The sequence below is a fragment of the Mirounga angustirostris genome, unplaced genomic scaffold, assembly GCF_029215605.1.
Source record: "Mirounga angustirostris isolate CCGP_5_RB_7025 unplaced genomic scaffold, mMirAng1.0.hap1 SCAF_15, whole genome shotgun sequence".
Classification (NCBI taxonomy): Eukaryota; Metazoa; Chordata; class Mammalia; order Carnivora; family Phocidae; genus Mirounga; species Mirounga angustirostris.
In genome coordinates this window covers 82,272,268-82,296,221 of record NW_026991723.1, presented here as the reverse complement: position 1 = coordinate 82,296,221, position 23,954 = coordinate 82,272,268, and the positions used below count along the sequence as shown (strand labels likewise).

At 38.4% G+C, this 23,954-nt stretch overlaps 1 protein-coding gene across 5 annotated transcripts in view; it reads left to right on the top strand.

Annotated features, from left to right (window-relative positions):
• STRBP (spermatid perinuclear RNA binding protein) overlaps window positions 1-23,954 on the top strand; it is a 141,989-nt gene that overhangs the window by 100,606 nt on the left and 17,429 nt on the right. For all 5 annotated transcript variants that reach the window (XR_010407828.1, XM_054509411.2, XM_045883115.3 and 2 more), the window contains exons 11-17: window positions 5,478-5,570; window positions 6,223-6,422; window positions 11,622-11,780; window positions 15,328-15,462; window positions 15,666-15,806; window positions 18,447-18,570; window positions 23,245-23,289. Coding sequence is in view for 4 of the 5 variants with exons in the window: in XM_054509411.2 (XP_054365386.1) it covers window positions 5,478-5,570; window positions 6,223-6,422; window positions 11,622-11,780; window positions 15,328-15,462; window positions 15,666-15,806; window positions 18,447-18,570; window positions 23,245-23,289 (897 nt within the window). In the remaining variant the exon portion in view is untranslated. The remainder of the gene's footprint in view (window positions 1-5,477; window positions 5,571-6,222; window positions 6,423-11,621; window positions 11,781-15,327; window positions 15,463-15,665; window positions 15,807-18,446; window positions 18,571-23,244; window positions 23,290-23,954) is intronic.

The window sequence follows — 23,954 nt, the reverse complement described above, 5'->3', positions numbered from 1 at the left end:
GCTGGACACTTTAAATGAACAGTTGTAGAGAGTTAAAAACCTAGGGTAATGATATCTTGGAGGATTTACATTTGTTTCTGGGCAATGGTTAGTGGAATTGGTGATCCTGGATCATTTGAATGCAATCAAGGATTAAGATGGGCTCAAGTTCATGTGAGATCCAGACTATTTCTACTTTATTTACTTCTAGTGTATGACATTGCAGAGGCCCAGCCCCCAGTGTGGGGGATTCAACAGGCCTTCTTTGCTTGGTGAACTTCAGTGTTTTTTTTTTTGAGCTTCAGTTTTTGACCCCTGAGTCCTGAGTGCCTGCTAAAAGTTACTCTGTCCAGTTCTCAGTGGCTTCTCTTGGATTTGGAAGATGCACCTAGGGGAAATATGGCCTCTAGTGCAGGGTTTCCATTATCTCCCGTATCTTGACTCCACAGTTCTTTAGTGTCCAGGAATAGATATTTTTTCTACCTTTTCTCCAGCTTTTCTAGTTGCTTTTCTGAGGAAGGCTTTTTGAATTTATTTCTCATACTGAATAGTGGAACTTAAGTATTTTGTGAAAGTTCCTCTGGTGAATTGGTGGCAGCTAGGGTTGACAGTTACTGCCCCTCCTCATCTTCTGTAATCATCCCCTTCTTGTTTAGGCTACTCCAACCACTCAGGCCTTTGTGGTGTTTCTTAGCATATTCCTATCTTAAGACCTTTGTATTTGCTGTTTTCTCTGCCTGGGGTTCTTCCCCAAATCTCTGAATGGCTCACTCTGTTATTTTCATCAGGTCTTCATCAGAGGGTCACCTTATCTGTGATATCTCTCTGACCCTGCTGATGAGCACCACATATAAAATAGCAACACCTCCACCCCCTCAAGCCTCTTATTTTTCTCCCATTTTGCTGACCATCTTATGATATATAATTAGTTTCCACCACTATGCATAAACTCTTTGAGACATTGTTTTGTTCTGTTACATGTCCAGCCCCTAAAATTGTCCTGCTCAATTAGGGGCATCTGGGTGGCTCAGTCAGTTGGGTGTCTGACTCTTGATTTTAGCTCAGGTCATGATCTCAGGGTCATGAGATCAAGCCCCTCATTGGCTCAGCACTGGGAGTGGAGCCTGCTTAAGATTCTCTCTCTCTCTCTCTCCCTCTCCTCCTCCTCCCCGCTCTCTCTCTCTTTTTTTAAAAGATTTTATTTATTTATTTGACAGAGAGAGAGATAGCGAGAGCAGGAACACAAGCAGGGGGAGTGGGAGAGGGAGAAGCAGGCTTCCCGCGGAGCAGGGAGCCCGATGCGGGGCTCGATCCCAGGACCCTGGGATCATGACCTGAGCTGAAGGCAGACGCTTAACGACTGAGCCACCCAGGTGCCCCTCACTCTCTCTCTTTAAAAAAAAAAAAAAAAAAAAGGAAAGAAAAAACTCAATATTTATTGTTGAATGAATATAAGAATGAAATTATGATAAAAGTAATCAAAAACTAATGATGTAATGAATGGTGACTCACATAACATAATAAAATTTAAAAAATTATGATAAAAGTATAGGCTTCATAGGTGCTTGTGAGGATTGAATAAGTTAATACATTTAAGTGAAGACATTTACAGTTAAGGTATTAAGCACAGTGCCAAGCATATGGTAAACTCATATTATTCAAAACTGTTGCCTCTCAAATGATCACTTCTCATTTCTAGATATTATAGAGATTGAAAACTACTTGCTTTTTGTAAAGCAAGCCTTTTTTTTTTTTTTTTTTTTTTTTTTTGCTCACATTACTATTATGATTAACACCAGATTTTACAACCCTGTGGCTGGGATGGTAGAATGAAGCTTAATCCATGGAACTCTCTTTATGTAGCTGCAGGATTGGAAAATAGATCTCTGTGTTTAAGCCAGCTTGTGATTTCCAGGCAATCAGGAAGCAGCTTTTAATGTAACTTAATGAGTGGGAGAGTGATTGAATAGACATCATTCCTTTTTAACTTTTATCTTGTAAGAACTCCATTCTGGGAGACTGGCACACTCAGTTTTATGTAATGCAAATGAAATATGATACTAAGCAGATAAAAGCAAATATTGTTTTTGTTGAAGAGAGCATCAAGATTGATTGACCTGAGTGGTAAGTATTGACTCAAGCAAATGCTGAAGGCAGTGTTTACCACAAGGGACAGTAAATCTTGATGATCAGAGAATATATAGTTAATCTCAGTATTATTACAGAGTTTCACTAGAAGTATCTAGAAATCTTGTGGAATGAATCTGTTGCATATAACTTTCCTTTTGGAAAAACCCAACAACGAACTTTTAAGTTGAAGACACAGAGTTCTTTAGAGTCCTTACACATATCGATGAGCTTTTCCCTGATTGTTTTTAACTTGGACAGCCAAGTTCCTCCCTTATACCTGACAATGTTATTAGCTAGCTGCTTTATTCAAGAAATTGATTGATAAATCAGTACAGTTAGTTTTTGTTCCATAACCATTATATATCCTTTATAAGTCTTATGCTAGATAGTTTATAAGATACAAGACAAGGAGAAAGTATCTTTGATGTTCATCGAGTTTAGGGGAAATACAAGATCTCTATATTTGAAGTAGGCAATGGCACAGTTCTACATGTGACACCTGGTTTCTAATAACATAGAAATTATTTTAGAAAGTTGAGATGAGAGGAAAGTTGAAGAAGATGAACTGTAAATAAGATCTTTTTTTTAAAGTTTTTATTTTAATTCCAATTAATGTACAGTGTTATATTAGTTTTAGGTATAAAATATAATGATTCAACAGTTCCATACATTACCTGGTGCTCATCATGACAGGTGCACTCCTTGGTCCCCATCATATATTTACTCAACCCCTCACCCCTCCCCCTTCTGGTAACCATCAGTTGATCTCTTTCTTTCTTTCTTTTTTTTTTTTTTTTAATATTTTATTTATTTGACACAGAGAGAGCACAAGCGGGGGGTGGGGGTGGGGAGTGGCAGGCAGAGGGAGAGGGAGAAGCAGGCTCCCCGCCAAGCAGGGAGCCCAGTGCAGGACTTGATCCCAGGACCCTGGGATCATGACCTGAGCCGAAGGCAGTCGCTTAACCATCTGAGCCACCCAGGCGCCCAGTTTGTTCTCTTTCTTAATCTCTCTTTTTTCCCTCTGCTCATTTGTTTTGTTTCTTAAATTCCACATATGAGTGAAATCATATGGTATTTGTCTTTCTCTGACTTTTTTGCTTAGCATTATACTTTCTGGCTCCACCCATGTCATTGCAAATGGTAAGATTTCATTCTTTTTTTTATGACTGAATAATATTCTATTACACACACACACACACACACACGCAGGATACATATATATAAAATAAAGAATGAGATATACATATTTATATTCACACACACACATACACACCACATCTTTATCTGTTCATCTATTGATGTGCACTTGGGCCGCTTCCATATCTTGGCTGTTGTAAATCAAACTGCTGTAAACATCAGTGTGCATGTATCCCTTTGAATTAGTGTTTTTGTATTCTTTGGGTAACCCAGTACCATGATTGCTGGATCGTAGGGTAGTTCTATAACTTTTTGAAGAACCTCCATACTGTTTTCCACAGTGGCTGCATGAGTTTGCATTCCCACCAGTGGTGCAGAGGGTTCCTTTCTCTCCACATTCTCACCAAAACTTTTTGTTTCTTGTGTTTTTGATTTTAGCCATACTGACAGGTGTGTGGTGGTATCTCATTGTGGTTTTGATCTGCATTTCCCTGATGATGAGTGATGTGGAGCATCTTTTCATGTGTCTGTTGGCCATCTGTATGTCTTCTTTGGAGAAATGTCTTCTGTCCTTTTTTTTTTTTTTTTTTTTTTTAAGTAATCTCTACACCCAACATGGGGCTTGGACTCACAACCCTGAGATCGAGTCTCATGCTCCACCAGCTGAGCTAATCAGGCACCCCTGCCCATTTTTAAATTGGATTATTTGGTTTTTGGGTGTTGAGTTGTGTTAGTTCTTTATATATTTTGGATACTAACCCTTTATCAGATATGTCATTTGCAAATATCTTCTCCCATTCCATAGGTTGCCTTTTAGTTTTGTTATTTCTTTTGCTGTGCAAAAGCTTTTTATTTTAATATAGTCCCAATAGTTTATTTTTGTTTTTCTTTCCCTTGCCTCAGGAGACATATTTAGGAAAAAGTTGCTATGGCTGATGTCAAAGAGGTTATTGCCTGTGTTCTCTTCTAGGATTTTTATGGTTTAAGGTCTCACATTTAGTTCTTTAATCCATTTTGAATTTATTTGTATGTATGGTGTAAGAAAGTGGTCCAATTTCTTTTGTATGTGGCTGTTCAGTTTTCCCAACACCATTTGTTAAAGAGACTCTTCTTTTCTCATTGTATATTCTTTCCTGCTTTGTTGAAGATTAATTGACCATATAGGTGTGGGTTTATTTCTGGGTTTTCTTTTCTGTTCCATTGATCTGTGTGTTTATTTTTGTGCCAGTACCAGATTATTTTGATAATGTAAATAAAATCTTGAATAGGATTTGAGTAGGCAGACAAAAGAATGGTTTGTAGTGTGAGAAATAGAATTCCAAAAGCATAAGATTTTAATATATGCGCTTAAAAAATTTATACAAATAATAAATGTTAAATTATAGACATATCTGAAAAGACATAAATAAAAATAAATCCTTCCCCCAGAGATAACTACCTTTAACATTTTGTTATATATCTTTCTAGACTTTTTCCTGTTCAGGTACATACAGGTGTGAAAAATGCAAAGATGGGGTGCCTGGGTGGCTCAGTCGTTAAGCGTCTGCCTTCGGCTCAGGCCATGATCCCAGGGTCCTGGGATTGAGACTCATATTGGGCTCCTTGCTCAGTGGGAAGCCTGCTTCTCCATCTCCCACTCCCCCTGTTTGTGTTCCCTCTCTTGCTATCTCTCTCTCTCTGTCAAATAAATAAATAAAATCTTAAAAAAAAAAAAGAAAAATGCAAAGATATTTGTGCAAATGTTTATCAGTACATATAAATAAATAGGAAAATAAATATTGATATAAAGGGGTAGTATTAATATGTTTCATAAAGATTCATTTAAACATTTTTGCTATTATAAGATTATATATATGGTAATTTAATTGATCAGTGAAAGTACTATGGTCTTTGTCATTCCTAAGATTTTCCTTCCTGAACATATTAGATACATATGGTGGAGTATATATATATATTTTTAAAGATTTTATTTATTTATTTGACAGAGAGCGTGAGAGAGGGAACACAAGCAGGGGGAGTGGGAGAGGGAGAAGCAGGCTTCCTGCAGAGCAGGGAGCCCGATGTGGGACTCGATCCCAGGACCCTGGGATCAGGACCTGAGCTGAAGGCAGACGCTTAACGACTGAGCCACCCAGGCGCCCCCATATGGTGGAGTATATTATTAGCTACATTTGGTGGAGTAAGTAGACACATTGTTTTGACTGATAATGAATCTCTTATAATTTTTTTAGGTGCTGGGTCTTCAGCTCTGAAGAGGCCATTTGAAGATGGATTAGGGGATGATAAAGATCCCAATAAGAAGATGAAACGAAACTTAAGGAAAAGTATATAAAATCTTTCTTCTAGAGATGTGAACTAGAAAAGATTTGTAGTCTCAGACAGGAAAATAAAAATTACAAATTGAAGAATTTGATTGATTTGAATTGGAGTTGTTTTTTTTTTTTTTAAGATTTTATTTATTCATTTGAGAGAGAATGAGATAGAGAGCATGAGAGAGGGGAAGGTCAGAGGGAGAAGCAGACTCCCTGCCGAGCAGGGAGCCCGATGCGGGACTTGATCCCGGGACTCCAGGATCATGACCTGAGCCGAAGGCAGTCGCTTAACCAACTGAGCCACCCAGGTGCCCTGAATTGGAGTTTTAAGAATATAGCTTACCTGAGAAATTGATGATTGGATAACTTTCTTTTGTTTTCAGTCTTCATTGCTTCAGATATATTAGTATTGACAAACTAAAATTGATGTTATAGATATAATAATTCGCATCACTTGTACACTAGTGTTAGTATAATTAAAGTGATTTTACAGTTATGAAGTGAAATTAATTTGTGTATGTGTTTTCAAATTCTTGTTTTTTAAAGCCTGGTGAATTTATAGTGGTCACTCAGAACCTACAGATGCATAGATTAAAAACAAAATAGTTTAATTTCTGATCTCATTCTTTTTGTTTTGTTTTATTTTTGTTTTTGTTTTAAACAGTTCTGGATAGTAAAGCAATAGACCTTATGAATGCACTAATGAGGCTAAATCAGATCAGACCTGGGCTTCAATATAAGCTTTTGTCTCAGTCTGGCCCTGTCCACGCCCCAGTCTTCACAATGTCTGTAGATGTGGACGGTACAACATATGAAGCCTCAGGGCCATCCAAGAAAACAGCAAAACTTCATGTAGCAGTGAAGGTACAGTATTGCATTTATTTAGCAGGGCTTTGTTATTTTATGTTGTAAATAAGGTGCTTATTTTTCTAAAATAAATTAACAGACTTTTTAAAGATTTTAATGATAATTACATAAAGATTTTTGTCACCTCTGGATTATAGAATTTTTCTTTTTTCATTATAAAATAATATATATATTCCAAATAAAATTTGGAAAATGCAGAGGAAAGTAAAGACATAAAAAATATGGGGCAGATCATTAATATTTATATATAGTATGTTTGTTTAGGTTGAGCTCACAGAATGTATGTAATTTATCCTCTGATTTTTTTTTTCATTTACTATGTCATCAATGTTTTCTCAGGTTATTAAAATCCTCACAAATAATTTTTAATGACCAAATGATTAACATGATATGGATATACTATTATTTGTTTAGACATTTTACTATTCATTGAATATTTTGCTGTTTGCAGACTTTGCCGGTCATAAATAAATTTAATTATTATCTTCCTGCATATGGTGCCTTTTCTGTATTTCACATTATTTCCGTAGGGAATAAGGTCCAGGATCGAACCAACCAAACATGCATGTAGGTTTGTAGAAAGTCCCTAAATCCTGGAATTTTTCCATGAGTACATTTGCCCTCTTGTAGACAAATGTGAAAATGTCAAAGATCGTGTAGACTAAAGATCAATTTTAATTTAAGAAAAGTTCTATTATGTAACAGTATGGCATAAGACAGAATTGGTCTGTTTTCATGATCATTCCATTTTGTAAGTATTATTAATAAAGATGTGAACGTTGTCCTAGATTCTAAGGATATAGCAGTGAACAAAACAAAGCCCTTGGCCTCCTGGAGCCTGCATTCTAGTGTGGAAAGGATTGGAGACAGACAACAAATATACAAATGAATAAATTCTAAGGCAGGTAGTAATAAGCACAATGTAGGAAAATAATAACTAAACTGTAAACATATAAAACAACATTTATGTTGTGTCTTGTTTACAAAAGGGGTACTTCAAGTATGATGAAGTAGTGTGAGTTTAAAATGAGGCAGAAAAAATGAAGAATGAGGGGAAAAAATGAATCCAGGAATAAAGCTAAAAATACGGTTCAGTAACTTAGCCCCATAATGTATGCTGAGAATGAGTCACAAATTAAGATCTCAGTTCTCTAGAATCTGACTCAAAAAGCTTATGAAATATCCCTTCATAGTGACATAAGAACTGTTGACATAGTGACATAAGACAGTGATTATAAGAGTCATAGTTGTTTTGGTATACAGATCAAATGGACATTCTCCTTGAGTGGGTCTTCATAAAAAAGGATTGCAGTGATATCCTTAAACATCGTGTGTGATGCAGTGAAAATTTGTGGGTTGTTTGTTATGATTGCCTTTAATGTAAGCTAGTGGCCTCATACCAACTTGTAATTCAGTAAAATTTGGGAGTAAGAACAGTGGGAGATTTTGTAATATGACAGGATTTAGATGCTATTTCTTCTCATAATTACTATTAACATTTTGGTATGTATTTTTCCAAGCCTTTTTTTTTAAAACCTGCAGTTCCAAAATCCATAAAGCACTGAAAATGAAAAATAATTCCTGAAGTTTGATGAAAACTCACTTGATGGGAAAACCTGACTTGAATTGTTGTAGAACTACTTTTAGTCTTTATTATTCCATTTCGTGTGAATATTTTATATGTTCCTTTGCACAAACATGGGGTAGCACCTGAACTCAACTGGGGATTTGGAAAATATATAGTAAATATTTTGTATTCGCTTTCTAAACTCTGAAAAACTATGAATTCTCGAAACAATCTGGCCCCAAGAGTTTTAGATTAGGAGTGGTGGGACCTGCATAGTGGGAATACAAAATATGTAATTAAAACAAGTATTATTTTTGTTCATCTAAGAATATGAGGGCTTTTTTTTTATAGTTATCACAAAGATTGTTCTCCTTTTTAGTGATGGCCTAATATTTTTTTTATTATCAATCTACCGTAATGTAACTGATCTTTTAGATTTAGATGCTGCCAGTTGGTTGCTTTACATCTTTTTAAACTAGTCTCATTATCCCTTAAGATATATGTTAGGGTCACCTAGCTGGCTCTGGTCGGTAGAACATGCGACTCTTAATCCTCAGGGTCGTGAGTTCAAGCTCCGTGTTGGGTGTAGAGCTTACATTAAAAAAACAAAGGTAACAAGTAAAGACAAATTCTAGAAATGAAATTAGATCAAGAAGAGGGCACATTTGAATGATCCATTAATTCATTAAATAGGTATTGGGCTTCCTATTATATGTCAGGCATATGTTGCCAAACTGCCATCTATATACAGTGTCAGGTTCTGTTTTACAAATGAATTTGAGAGTGGTTTATATCTGACATGAAAGTAGTTCCCACTAGATAAAAATCCTTAGATTTCTTACTCAGTAGTTTGGTAGGAGTCTGTACCTGTTAAGACAAATCACACCAGAGAATCAAATCAAAACAAAATACGAAAAAGCGGTTCCTGCCACAGGAGCCTGGCCTCCAGCAGTAGGCAGCCTGAAGTGATGGAGATCAGTTGCCCATCTTTTCTTTCCTCTTCCAGCCCTTTTTTCTGATAGTCCCTCACAAAGAACATAATCAGCGATATTCCATGAAAAGAAATCTTAGTCATTGTATGGAAAAGGTCAGGACAAGGAGTGAAGGCTCTTTGGGAGAGGTTCTTGCGGCCATCAGCTCTCCACCATCCAGAAGCCACGGATAGGACTTTCTTTTGAGTGGAGAGCCATACAGTAGAGTATGTTTTCGTGTGTTTTCTTTTCACCTTTGTCCTATAGTCTTTTTTTTTTTTTTTTAAAGATTTTATTTATTTATTTGACAGAGACACAGCGAGAGAGGGAACCCAAGCAGGGGGAGTGGGAGAGGGAGAAGCAGGGGGAGTGGGAGAGGGAGAAGCAGGCTTCCCGCAGAGCAGGGAGCCCGATGCGGGGTTCGATCCCAGGACCCTGGGATCATGACCCGAGCCGAAGGCAGACGCTAAACGACTGAGCCACCCGGCACCCCTGTCCTGTAGTCTCTGAGGTTATCAGCTTTCCCAGCCTCAACCCCCTTCTGGGTGGGCGGGGGGAGGGCATGGTTATACTGAATTTCCCAGTCACCTTGTTTCCAGGAATGATCTTGTGATTTTTCAACCCAATTGATGTGTTTATTAGATATGATTTGTTTGCCAGACACTTGAGACCACTTTTTTGGTGTATCAGTTTTTTGGCTCCGGTATTGATTCCAAGCAAACTCTGGTTCTAGAGGTCTGAGAACTCATTACTTTTTTTTTCTTTAGCTTTTGTAGCATATACTAGTTAATAATCTCATGTATTCATAGGAAAATGACATAATTTTACATTTTTTTGTTAGCTGGTCTGTATTGCAAATATACTGTATCCCTTGAGATTATCCATCAGTTATATAAACTATAGTGTAGTGAAATATGTTGCTGCAATAACAAATAAATGAATGTGATATGTGAGAAAAGCACAGAGAGAAATGGTGTTAAAATAATTCACATAGACTTATTTTAACTGTCTATGTTAAATTGGGAAAAGCTGCATTTCTTTAGTTTTTATTGAATAAACAAATCAAATTTATTTGTGACTCTTGACTTGTGACTTGCAGCCTGTATTAGCCTGGTGTTCATTCCAGACTGATAACTGTTCTTTCAGAGATGAGATTTTTCAGGGAGAGCATATTTACAGGACTCATACAGTGGAGAAGGTGTTTTCTTTGTAAAATATTGACGAGGATAAGCTAAATGATGTTAACATACTTAGTCTTATAGTACTACTTGAGAACTTCTAAAACTTAAGATATTGAAAAGAGGTTCTTGGCTTTCATCTAGTGATTACAAAGAATTAATTTATGATTTGAAATGTTCAACAGAATGCCAGAGTTTCCATATGAATTGGGTGAATTAATTTCAAATTCTCTTGGTACAGAGTTCTACTTATGTCCATTTTTTACAGATTTTATTTATATTGGCAGAATCCATTATAGAAGATGCCATTGTTTATAAAATTTAGGCTGCCTGGTCTCTCATTCGTGGGACTATCATAACTGTTTTTTGAGACACCTATTACATATAGTTGGGATTGTAAAGAAATATGACATTGCTTTTACACTCCAGCAACTTAAAACATTAGTCAAAAGCTGAAACAAATACAGAGATGTTTACGAACCTATCTCCATATATTTTGATATAAACCTTTAAATTAGTAACTGACAATGCAACATTAGTCTGTTTGAAAGAGGCTTATAAAAATGCTAGTGAATGTATTTTCTTGTAAACATCTAAAAAGCAGTATAACCTGGCAGGAGATATTAAAAGCCATGCTTGTATGTGTGTATGCTCATGGGCACATGCATGCCCCCAGACACACACACACACACACACACACACACAGTTCAGAAGACTTTATTTTAAAAAAGATAAGAAATGCCAGGCATTGAATGGTGATATAAGAAGAATGGACATTGGAGGAAGCCATAATGTAACTAGGCCTTGAGGGGATGGAAATACAAACCTAATATTGTTCCTGGTTCACTTACTATAGCAAATAAATCTTGAGACTGAATCCTTCCTTTCAAGTATTGATTTTGGTTTAAGTTGAAAGCAAAGAGGTCAATAGAAAGCTTCAGATATTATATAATTAACAGGCAAATTGGTTCCAGCATGAAGACTTCTTGATTCCCTTTCTGTGCTAATTCCCCTGATGGATTGAGTCATAGAATTTAGAGGTCAACTAATCAGTCTTCCTGTTTTGCAGATTGGAAAATTGAGGACCAGAGGAGAAATATAGGATTAGACCGCCACGTCTTTTCCTTTGTAGTCCATTGTACTTTTTCATTATGTTATTTTATTTTTCCCCTCACCTCCTTAGTTGAACTCTGGCCTTCAAATTAAATGAACCAGAAGCAACCTCAGGTTTGCATTTCTGTCATCCTTTATTTAAGCCTAATTACTCTGAGGATGTTTTTCCCATTCTCCGTGGTGAAACTCTAGTAGGTAGGGAAACTTAGTTTAACCAAGGATTTGTAGATTTAGCACCCTCTTGCTCTTCCTGCAAGGTGTTTCATGGATTCAGATGTTATGGATTTGAAACTTGTTTTCAGTATTTCATCTCTTCTCTGTGGTCTCTGATGTTTGAATAAAACTGAATTTAATGTAATTTGTACAGGTATTACAAGCAATGGGATACCCAACGGGCTTTGATGCAGATATTGAATGTATGAGTTCCGATGAAAAATCAGATAATGAAGGCAAAAATGAAACAGTCTCTTCAAACTCAAGCAATAATACTGGAAATTCTACAACTGAAACCTCCAGTACCTTAGAGGTATATTTATATGTATTTTTTTCCTTAGAAAAAAAGGAGTATATGTAGACTGTAGAAAATTTGAGAGATGTGGAAAAGTATAAATAAGAAAATCAAAAGCATATACAAATGTATATATTCCAGAGATAGCCATTATTAATATTTTGGTTTATTCCCATCCAGCCTTTTTTTCTGGCAGTCATATTTTCATGCAGTTCTACATTTTGTTTTTTTTCCACTTAATTTTAAAAAAAACCTGTAAACATAGCTGTATAGTACACAACACATGAATGTATCCTAATTTAACTAGAATTTTCCTTTTGCTGGCCATGGAAGTTCCTTCTAGTATTTCACAGTTAAAATATATCAACAATATCAACAATAACTAAAGAGTGAAAAACGAGGCCTAGCAGAGGAAATTTAGGTTTATTTGAAGTTTATGCTGAGCTGTGGAAGGCAGTGGATCATTATGGAGCCGATCTAGCCTTGAGGAAGGCATAGCCTGATCTAGTATGTTCCTCAGACTCTGAGTAGGTCCTAACGTATGAGCTTATTGCCACAGATAATAGAATGGGACAGAAATCTAAGTACTGACTATACACAGCATTTTTGGGAATTCACGGGGTACTCATTCATTACATTCTTCAAGAAAAATTGGCTCTGAAGTAACAGCAAGAGGTTACATTAAGTTTTTAAAAAATTTTTTTTCATTTGGGGGAATGAGATCTATCAAAGACTGGACCATAATATTTTCAGTCTGCAAACCTTTTGTAGTGCCTGCTTACTGCCAGATGCTGCAGAGCCTCAAAATGTTCTCAGGCTAGAAGCACAAAAGACATATCCATAACTAATTACAATGTAATGTGATAAGTACCATGATGGCAAAGTGAACATAATAATGTAAAATCTCAAAAGAAGAAGTGATTAGGAAACTTAGACACCTGTAAAATCAAAGGGAGTAAAATGTGAGTGAAGTTTTAGGTGATGAGTAAGATTTTGCTATGTGGAGAAGAGGTGGAGAGAAGGCATTTTGGATCAAAGGAATAGGAGGTATAATGACCTGAAGTTGTGAAAGTACATATTTGAGAGGTGCCGGGTAGGCCAGTATGGAGGGACAGATGGAGGCTGAGGCCTGTGGAAGCCTTGCCTGACTTTCCATGTGATACCGTGGAGGAGCCCTGGCACCTGGCTTTTCAGAGGACCAGTCATTCACACGTGATTGTCACAGGCACGACAAGGTGTTTTGCTGGCAGTGTTATAAATACTTAGAGAAGAAAGAGCTCATTAATTATGAGACTTAGACTGTTTAGGGGAATTGGGAGAGAGAGGGAGCAGTGTGGGCTGCACTAACAGCAGCCACGTACATGTATGGTGCTTTTGGTAGGAATACATCTATGCTTTGTTGCTATATAATGTAGTAATGGCATGAGGGTTGGAGGGGAAGAAAGCCCTTATTCTTCATTTAAAATTAAAATATTAAAATGCAAATATTTATATGCCTTGACTCATTTTTATAAAAGTGATTTCAGATTTGGAAAGCAGAGAGTGATTACCGTAGACCTAGGTTCACAAATTATTCATTACCTTTTAAAGATGGAGACTGGAGGGGCGCCTGGGTGGCTCAGTCGTTAAGCATCTGCCTTTGGCTCAGGTCATGATCCCAGGGTCCTGGGATGGAGCCCCACATCGGGCTCCCTGCTCCGCGGGAAGCCTGCTTCTCCCTCTCCCACTCCCCCTGCTTGTGTTCCCTCTCTCGCTGTCTCTCTCTCTGTCAAATAAATAAATAAAATCTTAAAAAAAAAAAAAAAAGATGGAGACTGGCAATTTGCTTTGCAATTAAAATATAGATTACAAAAACTCTTCAAGAAGTGAGGTGTTGTTTGTTGGTTTGTTTGTTTTCTTATTGCAGAAGACCCAGGCATGTTTATTAAACTTGTCTTGAAAAGTTGTCCAGTGTTTCATTTTTTTCTCCTACAGCATTAACCACTTAGTAAATCAGCACAGAATAGTTTATTAAGAGACTCTTGCTGTCCATTGGATTTATATGTATACATAAGAATTGTTTGAGGCATTCATTTCTTCTTTTTTTTTCTTAAGATTTTATTTATTTAGGTGGGGGGAGAGAGAGAGCGTGCATGCTCGAGAGCATGAGCAGGGGGGAGGGGCAGAGGGAGAGGGAGAAGCAACTTCCAGCTGAACAGGGAGTTCCATCTCAGGACCCTAGGGTCATGACCAGAGCTGAAGGCAGTCACTTAACCGTCTGAGCCACCCAGGCGCCCCTGGGGCATTCATTTCTTTGTTCGGTATTTCTTGAGCAATTACTATGGTAGAATTACAGACATGATCTCTAACCTCAAAAAGTACTCAATCTTTGGGTCTCTCTCCTTTCTCAAAATTATAGGTGCAGTATTTTGTGGTTTATTTTTGGTGCTGCACTTCATTTGAGGCTTCACACTCTTACAGGAATTACTTTTTTTCCTTACTCTAGTCTTAATCCTTCCTCAAGTCAGTTCTTTCTGCTACTCCTGGCATGATTTTTCTACAACACAAATCTAATCCTGAATTTTCTAGATTAAAGTCTCTCCGTGGCTTATCATAGTTCATGATAAAGTCAAAGCTCATTTGCATGGCATGCAAAGTCCTTTATGAATTGGCACCATCAAGGGCGTTTCTAGTCAGGTCCTATCTTCCTGTGCTCACTCCCTTATACAGCCAAACTGCGCTTCTCGCCATTTCCCAAACAGATGTTCTTTTCTTCTCTTGGGCCTTTCCACGGCTGTTTCTTCTGTCTAGAATGCCCTTCTCCTTTGTTTCCACCTTATCGTGGTCTGGTGCTTACCTCTTTAAGGTTTAAGGTCAGGTTCGCATGTCACTTCCAGGAAAACTATCCTGATTGCCCTAGAAAATGATTGCTGCTTCTGTGTTTCCATAACATACATCTGTTGTATAAGATACACTGTTTTACAGTGATTATGTCTGTCCCTCCCACTATACTCTAGCTCCTTTGAGCGGGGAGTGACTGCTTTTATTCTTATTTTTAAATTTCAGAATCCATAGTCTGTAGCCTACTGTTTTTACCTTAGGTGCCCTTAAGTCTCTTTTGAGAGAACTGAGAGCTGTGTAGGAACATTTTCTTCCCATCTCCCAAGTTGAGAGTTATTTCTTCCTAACCCTAAAGATGAAAAACAGTGAATATTCAGGTGTCATGTGAATCTCAACTGTTCTGTCCACTTTGTTAGTCATTTAAAGTATTATTCTTAGATCATGAACACCACAGAGCAGACTCTAGAGTGCCATGTAATGGCAAGGCCACATTGCTCTTGAACAGTGTTGAGACAGCCCTACTTTAGGGGTAGGCTGGCTAGATGACTGACTGCCATGTTTATCGCCTGTAGAGTTTCCATACCTTTAAAGGTATTTTGTCATTTGTATGTAGAGGTGATCACATCCTAGTCCCTAAATGCTTTAAAGTGTAATTTTTGAGCCTCTTTTCAACAGAAACATAGTATAATTGTATTAATAAGAAATTTAATACTCTAAAATCTTACTTGGTTGAACCTCCTTTTAGGTAAGAACTCAGGGCCCTATCCTCACAGCAAGTGGCAAAAATCCCGTAATGGAGCTCAATGAAAAAAGAAGAGGTCTTAAGTATGAACTCATCTCGGAGACTGGTGGAAGCCATGACAAACGCTTTGTAATGGAGGTGTGTACCTAGATTCAAGCCAACCTTAGTTTTTGCCTCAAGGACATAGGCTATCCTGAGCTTATACGTAAAAAAGTTTTAGACTGAGTTAATTCTTATGGCACTATTTGACTTTCGGTGTTTTCTGTGTTGTGATACATTTAAATTAAAACTACATAGAGGAATTGCATGGGATAATTGCAGAGTATTGTTCTTGATTTTAGGTAGAAGTAGATGGACAGAAATTCAGAGGTGCAGGTCCAAATAAGAAAGTGGCAAAGGCAAGTGCAGCTTTAGCTGCCCTGGAGAAGCTGTTTTCTGGACCCAATGCAGCAAATAATAAGAAAAAGAAGATTATTCCTCAGGTATGAGTTAAGCATTAAACCTTTGCAATACTTTTGAAAAATACTACCAAAATTAAATTTCCTTTTCTGCCTTGGTGCCACTTTAGCTTTTTCTGAAGTTGTTTCTTTTTCTTGCATTTGGCATCCTTTTCTTTGGGTTAGATCATAAATACTGTAATACTCACTTTTCTCTGGTCTTCATAGGCAAATTATATATTTTAAAAAGGCTATTAGCATTATTTGGGGGCTTTCAGTCACTCTTGATGAAGTAGAGCATTGAGGGATCTGTACTTTTAGTGAGATGTTAGCATTTGTTTAGGGAAACTGCCAAGAGTATAAGGGCTTACTTTCATCAGAGTCTGCAGATGTGCTTCCATTTCCTTTCCAGTTTTGTCCTTTTGCATTATTTATTTTGTGTTTTCCTTTGGGGTGGCACAGTAGAACTTGGCCCTGTGTTCTGTTCATTCCTGACAATGGGCATGTCGGTCCTGCTGAATGCCCAGGACTGTAGAAAGGTCTTTAGAAAAGATGGCCTCCTAATTACATGTTTTTGGATAGCAGATCCTTCTATCCATTCATTTATGAATTCGCAAATATTTTCTAGTCATATACTATGTGCATGGTTGTGAGGGCAAAAGAGATACATTATTAAATATAAGACCGTTCTTTCCCTGGTGGAGAATGCTGGTGCAGTAATGTCTGAATAGATTATGTGATAGAAACAAGTCAATTAAAAATGTTTAGACTAATAGAAGGAAGATTACTTAAGGTTCTGAATGAAACTGTTTAGTTTCTTTTACATACACTGAGTGCACTGGCTAAGGGTAGAGTTGATCTTGTTTTATAGACGAGGAAATGAGGCCCGAAGAGATACAGACACTGCCCTTATTACCACAGGTAACTGATGGTAGGGTCTCTTTCAGCTAGGTTCTTCTCCTTCCAAAGACCGTGGGCATTCTCTTGCATATTATAGCCATCTTAGAAATTTGTCTTGTCTTGTACTTATTGTAATAAACATTGCTTACATTCTGGGATTCAAAATATAACCAAGGGTAACTTTTACTGAGATGAAATACAAATAAAGCATTTAAATTGCACTGGTAAACACGCAGAGAGAGAAGTGGTTTTATTTCCCTAAAACCTTCCAGGAAATGTGCTAAATTAGTAGAAAGATAATTGTTACCTTGTTTGTTTTGGTGTGTTTTTACCATGAGTTACATCTTGTATTGTGTCAGTTAATTTTAGTGTTTAAAAAGAGAGTGCAGATACGCATTAGGTAGTTAAGTTTGGTTCTAGTAGACAAGAGCTCGATTTGTGTGGAGTCACTCTACTGCCACCAGATTGTTACTTCCTGACTACTTGGACTAAACTGTTTTTTTTTTTAAAAAAAAAAAAAGATATCTACATGAGGTTCACCCATTTTTAGAAATTTTCCATACTAGAAGCTCTAAAACTCATGTGTTCAATACGCTTGACGGTCAGGAGGCAGTCTATTTTGGATGTGTGGGTTGCCTTTTTTTTCAGCCAGATAGAAAAATGGCTGTTCCCTGTGCATGATACATTTGACCTTGAAACTGTCTTCTGCCCAGTTATGCTTGTGGTAGAGGTGTTCCCATGAGGAATAAAAGATGATGGCTTTTCAGTGTGAGATAAATGTGTGTATACTCTGAATGTTTAAGCTGTTTGAAATATTGTTGACTTTATTCCACCCTGAGCTCTGAGGCTCTGCACCTTGGTTATAGGAGGGAATTCTGGTAGTTTTTAGTTTGAATTTTTGTTGTGTCTTTATATTTAAAAAATAAGTATAATGTTTCATTTAAAACTAGATATTCTTGATTTTCTTAAAATTTCAGTTTTAGAAAGGGATGTTTTAGCAGCCCTCTGTTCTGTTTGTCCTTATCTAGTATACTTTTCAGAGTTTGCTGTTTTCTCAATTGCTCTTTCTCCTCTGAAGTAAAACAAAGAGGATATCATTATCCTCATTGTATAATTAGTGGGAGACTCCGATAGACATAAAGATTTGTGATTTTTACCACAGTCCCATGGCATTTTAGAGCAAGAGGGGACTTTAGAGGTGGTATTTCTTTAATGATTGGTACATGTACATACACATACACACATACACACATACACGTAGAGCAGAAAATACAGACTCAGAGAAATCACATGACCTTCCTGGAGTTCTCATTTTTGGTCTTTCTTCATAGTTCTGTTTTTTTTGTTGTTGTTGTTGTTATTGTTTTTTTCTTTACTCAGGTTCACAGCTAATTCTTGGTGGTTTATTGGGTAGTTTTTGTTTGTGGGCGGAGAATTCAGTGGATTTCAAACCTAGGTATCAAGTGTCTATAATTAGTCAGGTCTAAAATGTAATGGATGTAATTTGACTACGAAATCTGTGTGTAGAAAATGAACTCTTTCTGAGTAACCCTCAAGTAAAAAGAAGAAGTTATTTGCATACTTTTATAAGTGCCCAAATATTCTTCAGAACAGCTCTGTTAAGGTAGGTGTCATTTTTATTTTATAGATGATAAAGGTTCAAGGTCATAGACACTCATTGACTCATCTACAGGCTCAAGTTTCTCATAGAAGTTGTGCATTAGAGAGATGATGGGGTGTTAGTTCTTATTTCTCTCAGTAATGAAAATGTGTTATTTTTAACAGGCAAAGGGTGTTGTGAATACAGCTGTGTCTGCAGCAGTCCAAGCTGTTCGAGGCAGAGGAAGAGGAGCTCTAACAAGGGGAGCTTTTGTTGGGGCTACAGCTGCTCCTGGCTACATAGCTCCAGGTAGAGTATAGCCTGTAAGAGGTCTGCCTCCTCTTCTGGCTTTGAAGAACAGCATCTCCTTCTTTATTTTCCAGGGTTATACACAGTCCCTGGAAACATAACACAGGTGTAAGATGGGTGTGCACGGAAATTCAAAAGAAGAGAATCTACAGAATGTCATAGGTTTTCTCCTGGAATCTGCTGAGTGACTAGAGGTGTTCTGGAGGGAGGTGACAGATGAGGAATATTGCACTTGGTTGAGAGGACATATTTTGATAATGAGGAAGCTAACAAATACTCCACAGATTGAGGAGTGTGGACACGTGAGCAGGGTGCATTCAGCGGGGACATGTAGAGGATGGTTGGGTGTAACAGGAGAGGAAAACTGCTGGCAAGGGACTCCCTCATTGGGGTGAAGCCTAGCATTAATAGCTTTCTTTAACTCAGTATTTGGGATCCAGCAAAGGTCTACAGAAGTACAAAAAGAGAAAAATGAAAAAGAAAAAAAGATGGGAAACTTATTTATCCAGAGCTTACTATACAACAGATACTTTGGTATAAATGATTTCACTTAATTGTTTTTTAATCCTCACAGTGTTTCCTCAAGTAGAAATTATTTCCGTTTTCTAGGTGAGGGAACTAAGGTTTAATGGGAGAAGGCAGCTAGCTCAGTCTGAGACATGTAGCGAACAGCAGAGCTGAGATTTGAATGTAGGTGTTTGCAGTTCTAGAGTTTATATTCTTTCCATTTCACCACATGGCTTGAGGGAGATGGGGGAAAAGATGCCCTCCTTCTGCCTTCTGTTCTAATACTTACGTCATTTCAGCAGTAGATGTAGAGCTGTCGCATTAAAGTCAGGTCGTCTGCCATATTGAACCTATGGAGCTTTTCACTTAACAAGTAGACTGCTTGTAATTGTTGATCGGGATGAAATTGTCATAAGGATTGGATCTTATACCATCATTATTTTTTTATGTAATATTGCTAAGAAGTTCACTTAAATTGTGTGTGTGTGTTTGCTTTCTTCTTTTCTCTCTTTCTCTCTCTCTCTTTCTCTCTCTCTCTCTTTCTCTCTTTCTCTCTTTCTCTCTCCCTCCTCTCTCTCTCCCTTCCTTCCTTCCTTCCTTCTTTCTTTCTTTCTTTCTTTCTTTCTTTCTTTCTTTCTTTTCTTTTCTTTTCTTTTCTTTTCTTTTCTTTTCTTTCTAGAATAGACTATTTGGGAAGTTCTTTGGATGATGTGGTTTTTGGAATTAGGAATTGTCCCAGTAGGGGCAGAGCTCAAAGATGTGTCATGGAATGAATATGTTCACTCATTGAAATAACATGTGCCTGCTTTGGGAGTTTACTGTCGTGCAGCTTATGATCTAAAGGTGAGACAGGCCAATCAGATAAGTCACTCACTTACCAACTGAGAAGGTTGTGATGAAGGACAAGGGTATGTTCTATGAGAGAATGTAACAGAAAAACTGGGTCTAAGATTTTGGGCCTGAAGGCCTTCCCGCAAAGAAGTGACACTTGACCTGAGCTTTAGAGAGTGAGGAGGCGTTAACTTGGAGAAGACTAGGGTGGACGAGTGTTGTACACAGAGGGAACAGCATGTGCAGAGACTCTGTGCTGCTGGGCCAGGGAACTCGGCTGGTGAGGATTAGAGGAAGGCCAAATGTCTGTAGTGTGGAGAGCACTCTGTGTTTTGGGTGGGGGCTGGTGGGGAGAGACACAACTGGGACAGGGAATGATTTGAGCTAAAGCTAGACACTCGGAACCCCAGTCCTGGAGGCAAAGGTGTGGATTTTGGCCTTAGAATGCTAAGTGTAGTGGGAAGTCGTGAAGGGCTCTAAGGAGAGAAGTGATGACATCAGACTTTTCTGTAAAGATCATCGTCTATAGTGTGAAGAATAGACTGTAGGTACAGAAGTGGATGTGAAAAGACAAGTTAGAAGGTTCTGGTAAACTCATAGCTCAGGCCAGAGACAGTGCAGGTATCTCCAGTGGGTGCAGGGAAGCAGATGGGTGGCAAGAAGCAACCGGATTGAAGATGTACTGCAGAAGCACAATTAATGGATTTAATGTGGAGAATGAAAAAGAGGGAGGTTTCAAGGATTTCTCCCAGCATTTTTAGCGAGAGGAACTGGGTCACTGAGTGTGCCATTTAAGGAGATGGAGAATGGTGAAGGATGAGGAGGAAGGGAGGAAAAGGTTCATTGGGGTTTTATTCTGTTTACGGGTCCCAAATTAAGACACTCTTCTGTGCATCTCACTGTTTCTACTGATATTTCATATTCTTTTGCCTCATCCAATCATTATTTAAAGAAAGCAGCTTTTATTAATAATAGGCAAGTTATTGAGATGAACTTTCTTGCCTTTGATTGCATGTTCAGTGGGGGCTTTGTCCATTTGGGAGTGTCTGCGGTCATGTGGTCAGAGACGCTTACCTCCCACCCATCATCTAGTGGCAGTGGTCGTGAAAGGCTTCGTGTGTGTCTGCTTGTTGCCAGGCTCGTTGGCTCTATAGTAGCTTTTCTCTTATGTCATCACATTGACCTCTGTGAAAGGCCTGTCTCGTGAAGCTTTTATTTTTTATTTTATTTTATTTTATTTTTTAAAGATTTTATTTGTTTGACAGAGAGAGACACAGCAAGAGAAGGAACACAAGCAGGGGGACTGGGAGAGGGAGAAGCAGGCTTCCCGCCGAGCAGGGAGCCCGATGCAGGGCTCGATCCCAGGACCCTGGGATCATGACCTGAGCCAAAGGCAGACGCTTAACGACTGAGCCACCCAGGCGCCCCTCTCGTGAAGCTTTTAAAAATGAAGTTCTTTTATAGCCTAGAGAAGATTCAGATTAGGTCAATTAGATTATGAATAGGTTATATGCCATTTGCGGAGTGTATTCTTGCAGCAGGGACTGTAGTAAGTGTTTTTACATACATTATTTAATTTCATTCCCCTGCCAACTCAATTACTATGGAAGACTGTGAGGCTCAGGGTGGTGAAATAACAGGCACAAAGTCACCTTGCTAGTGAAAGTGAAGTGGTTTGAACCCCCCACAGCCTGATAGGTGGCCAGCTTAATAGTTTTAGTTTCATCTCTCTTTAAGGAGGTTTTGGTAAAACCCTTGAAACTGTAGCCTTAGTTATCCAGCTTGCTACCTTTTCCTGGAATAGATTTGATATGCAAACTTTTTAAAGTATTAATTTCTCTTTTGGCCTCAGTTCCTACTGCATATCTCCAGCTGCTTCTTTCAGCTGCATTGTATCCTCTTGAAATCTAGGATTTAGGGAGCACTAAAGACTACAATTAAGACTAAAGACTAAGGCTACATTGTATCCCCAGTTTTATGTGACTTAAGTATAGACTGAAAAGTGAAAATTTCCATCTCTCAGGAAATGTTTCCGTTAGTCCCTAAAAGCAATTTACTTATTCAGCATACATTTGAGTGTTTTGTTTCAAGCAAGAGATTTGGACCTGGGCATTAGAAGATGATTAGCATCTGCCCCAGTGAATGCTTGAAGGTCATCTGGGGTAGGAACAGACGCTTGCATCAACAGTGTGCAACATGATGCAAGCTGTAACATTGGTGGCGGTGGGGGTGCAAAAAACAGCAAACCCAGGAAACTTCACAGAGGAGGTGATATTTGATCCTGATCTGCAGGATGCATTGCAGCTGGGCAGCTAGAGAAGGAGGAAAAAAAAAAATCCTTGCAAGCAGCAGAAATGATTACAGAAAAAGGGCTTGTAATGTTAAAAAGGCTTGATTTGTGTTTAGGTACAGTGTGAAGGGCCCATGTAGATTTTGTTCTATTGTAGAATCCAATTTTCCCTGAAGATTTACCCAAGCAATTCAGTATTTGTATTTTTAAAGTTGTTTTATTGAAAGATTAAAGATTGTAGCTTCTATTAGTACAGTATTTCTAATCCCTGCAGCATTATAGAGTAGCTTGGAAGATTTCTCATTTTACAGGCATGAAAAGGCAACTCAGAAGTTAAATGTTTAAGGACATAAAAGAAACCAGTGCCAGAACAAATTGGCTCAAAAACTTCTCTGTTCTTCAGACTTGTTTTTATGGACAGTGTGAGCCTTTTTCATAGGCACCAGAGGCCAATGTCAGTTTTGCCAACACTTACTGAGAGATGCTGTGCTGGGGCCAGGAATTCAGATACCAGGAGACATGGACCTTGTCTCCGAGCCCCCAACCCGATCTGCACTTGAGACTTCAGCCTGTCCTGTCACTGCTTTCTCAAGAGACCTGGAAAGTTCTGCTTTCCAGCTTTAAAGAAATTGGTAACTTGAGTGATTCTAAGTTTAGGGAGAGGAGACAAATTTGTTCAATAAATTATATTTAGTGAGTGGTTACTATGTGCCAGACCTTCTTCCAAGTTGCAGTGATACAAAAATGTCTAAGACTTGGTGTCTGTCATTCTAGTAGGGGACACAGACATGGAGTCGATAATTATAATACAGTGTCATAAGTGCAAGGAGAAAGACAGGATATCCTAGTAGATCAGGAGAATGTTATAGGTCATGCGAAGCGGGAATGGAGGGTTCGGCCATTCTGGGTATAGTTCTCATTCATCCAGCATCCGGAAGGAGTCCTCAGGGCCCAAGGTGCTGGGCCAGGCAGTACTTGTGAATTGGGCTGGTATCGGTTGGTTGCCCTTTGTTCTGGACTGACTGCTTTCTTCTTCTTTGCGCTAGGCTATGGAGCACCGTATGGTTACAGCACAGCTGCCCCTGCCTATGGTATGTACACCATCTTTCTGATTTCTCCTCTTAGCAATGCTGTCACAGCAATCTAAAGCACAGTTTGTATCCAGGGTTTCTTTAAATGAATTGGAGGATCTCAGACCTGTTCATTCTAGTGACCCAACTTAAATTCCCTTTGAAAACGCCACAACCTTGTGGTTCTCGGTTTGGTTGGAGTTGCTCTTCTCTCTGCTTTGCCTGATTGAAGGACTGCTTGTTCTAATTGCCTGTTTCTGACCATACTGAAATTAAATATTTTAAGTAGTTCTTCTTACAGCCAACTTACACTCCATTCAAAGGCTACTGAAGGGCCATCCCCGGTTTCCAGCTGAACTGCTCGCCGGTTACATGGCTGCATTGAAGTGTCTGGCTTGAAACCATCTGGGTGACTTGAGTTAGGGTTAGGAAATGTTCACTTCAAATCTGTAGCCATCATCCTTTCCCATGAAGTTTGCTCTAGAGGTGGCATCAGTGGGCCCCAGCGTGGTGACAGGGTGTCACCGGCAGTGTCTTTGAAGTGCTTCCCGCACAGTCTGTGCAGCATGTTACAAAATCATAGGAGTGTCTCTTCTCCCTCCAAAAATAAAAATAAAAGCATATGCAGAAGTGAACCTCAGTGGCCCTTTGGATAACTTTTGAATGAGGTTTATGTGGCAATGGAG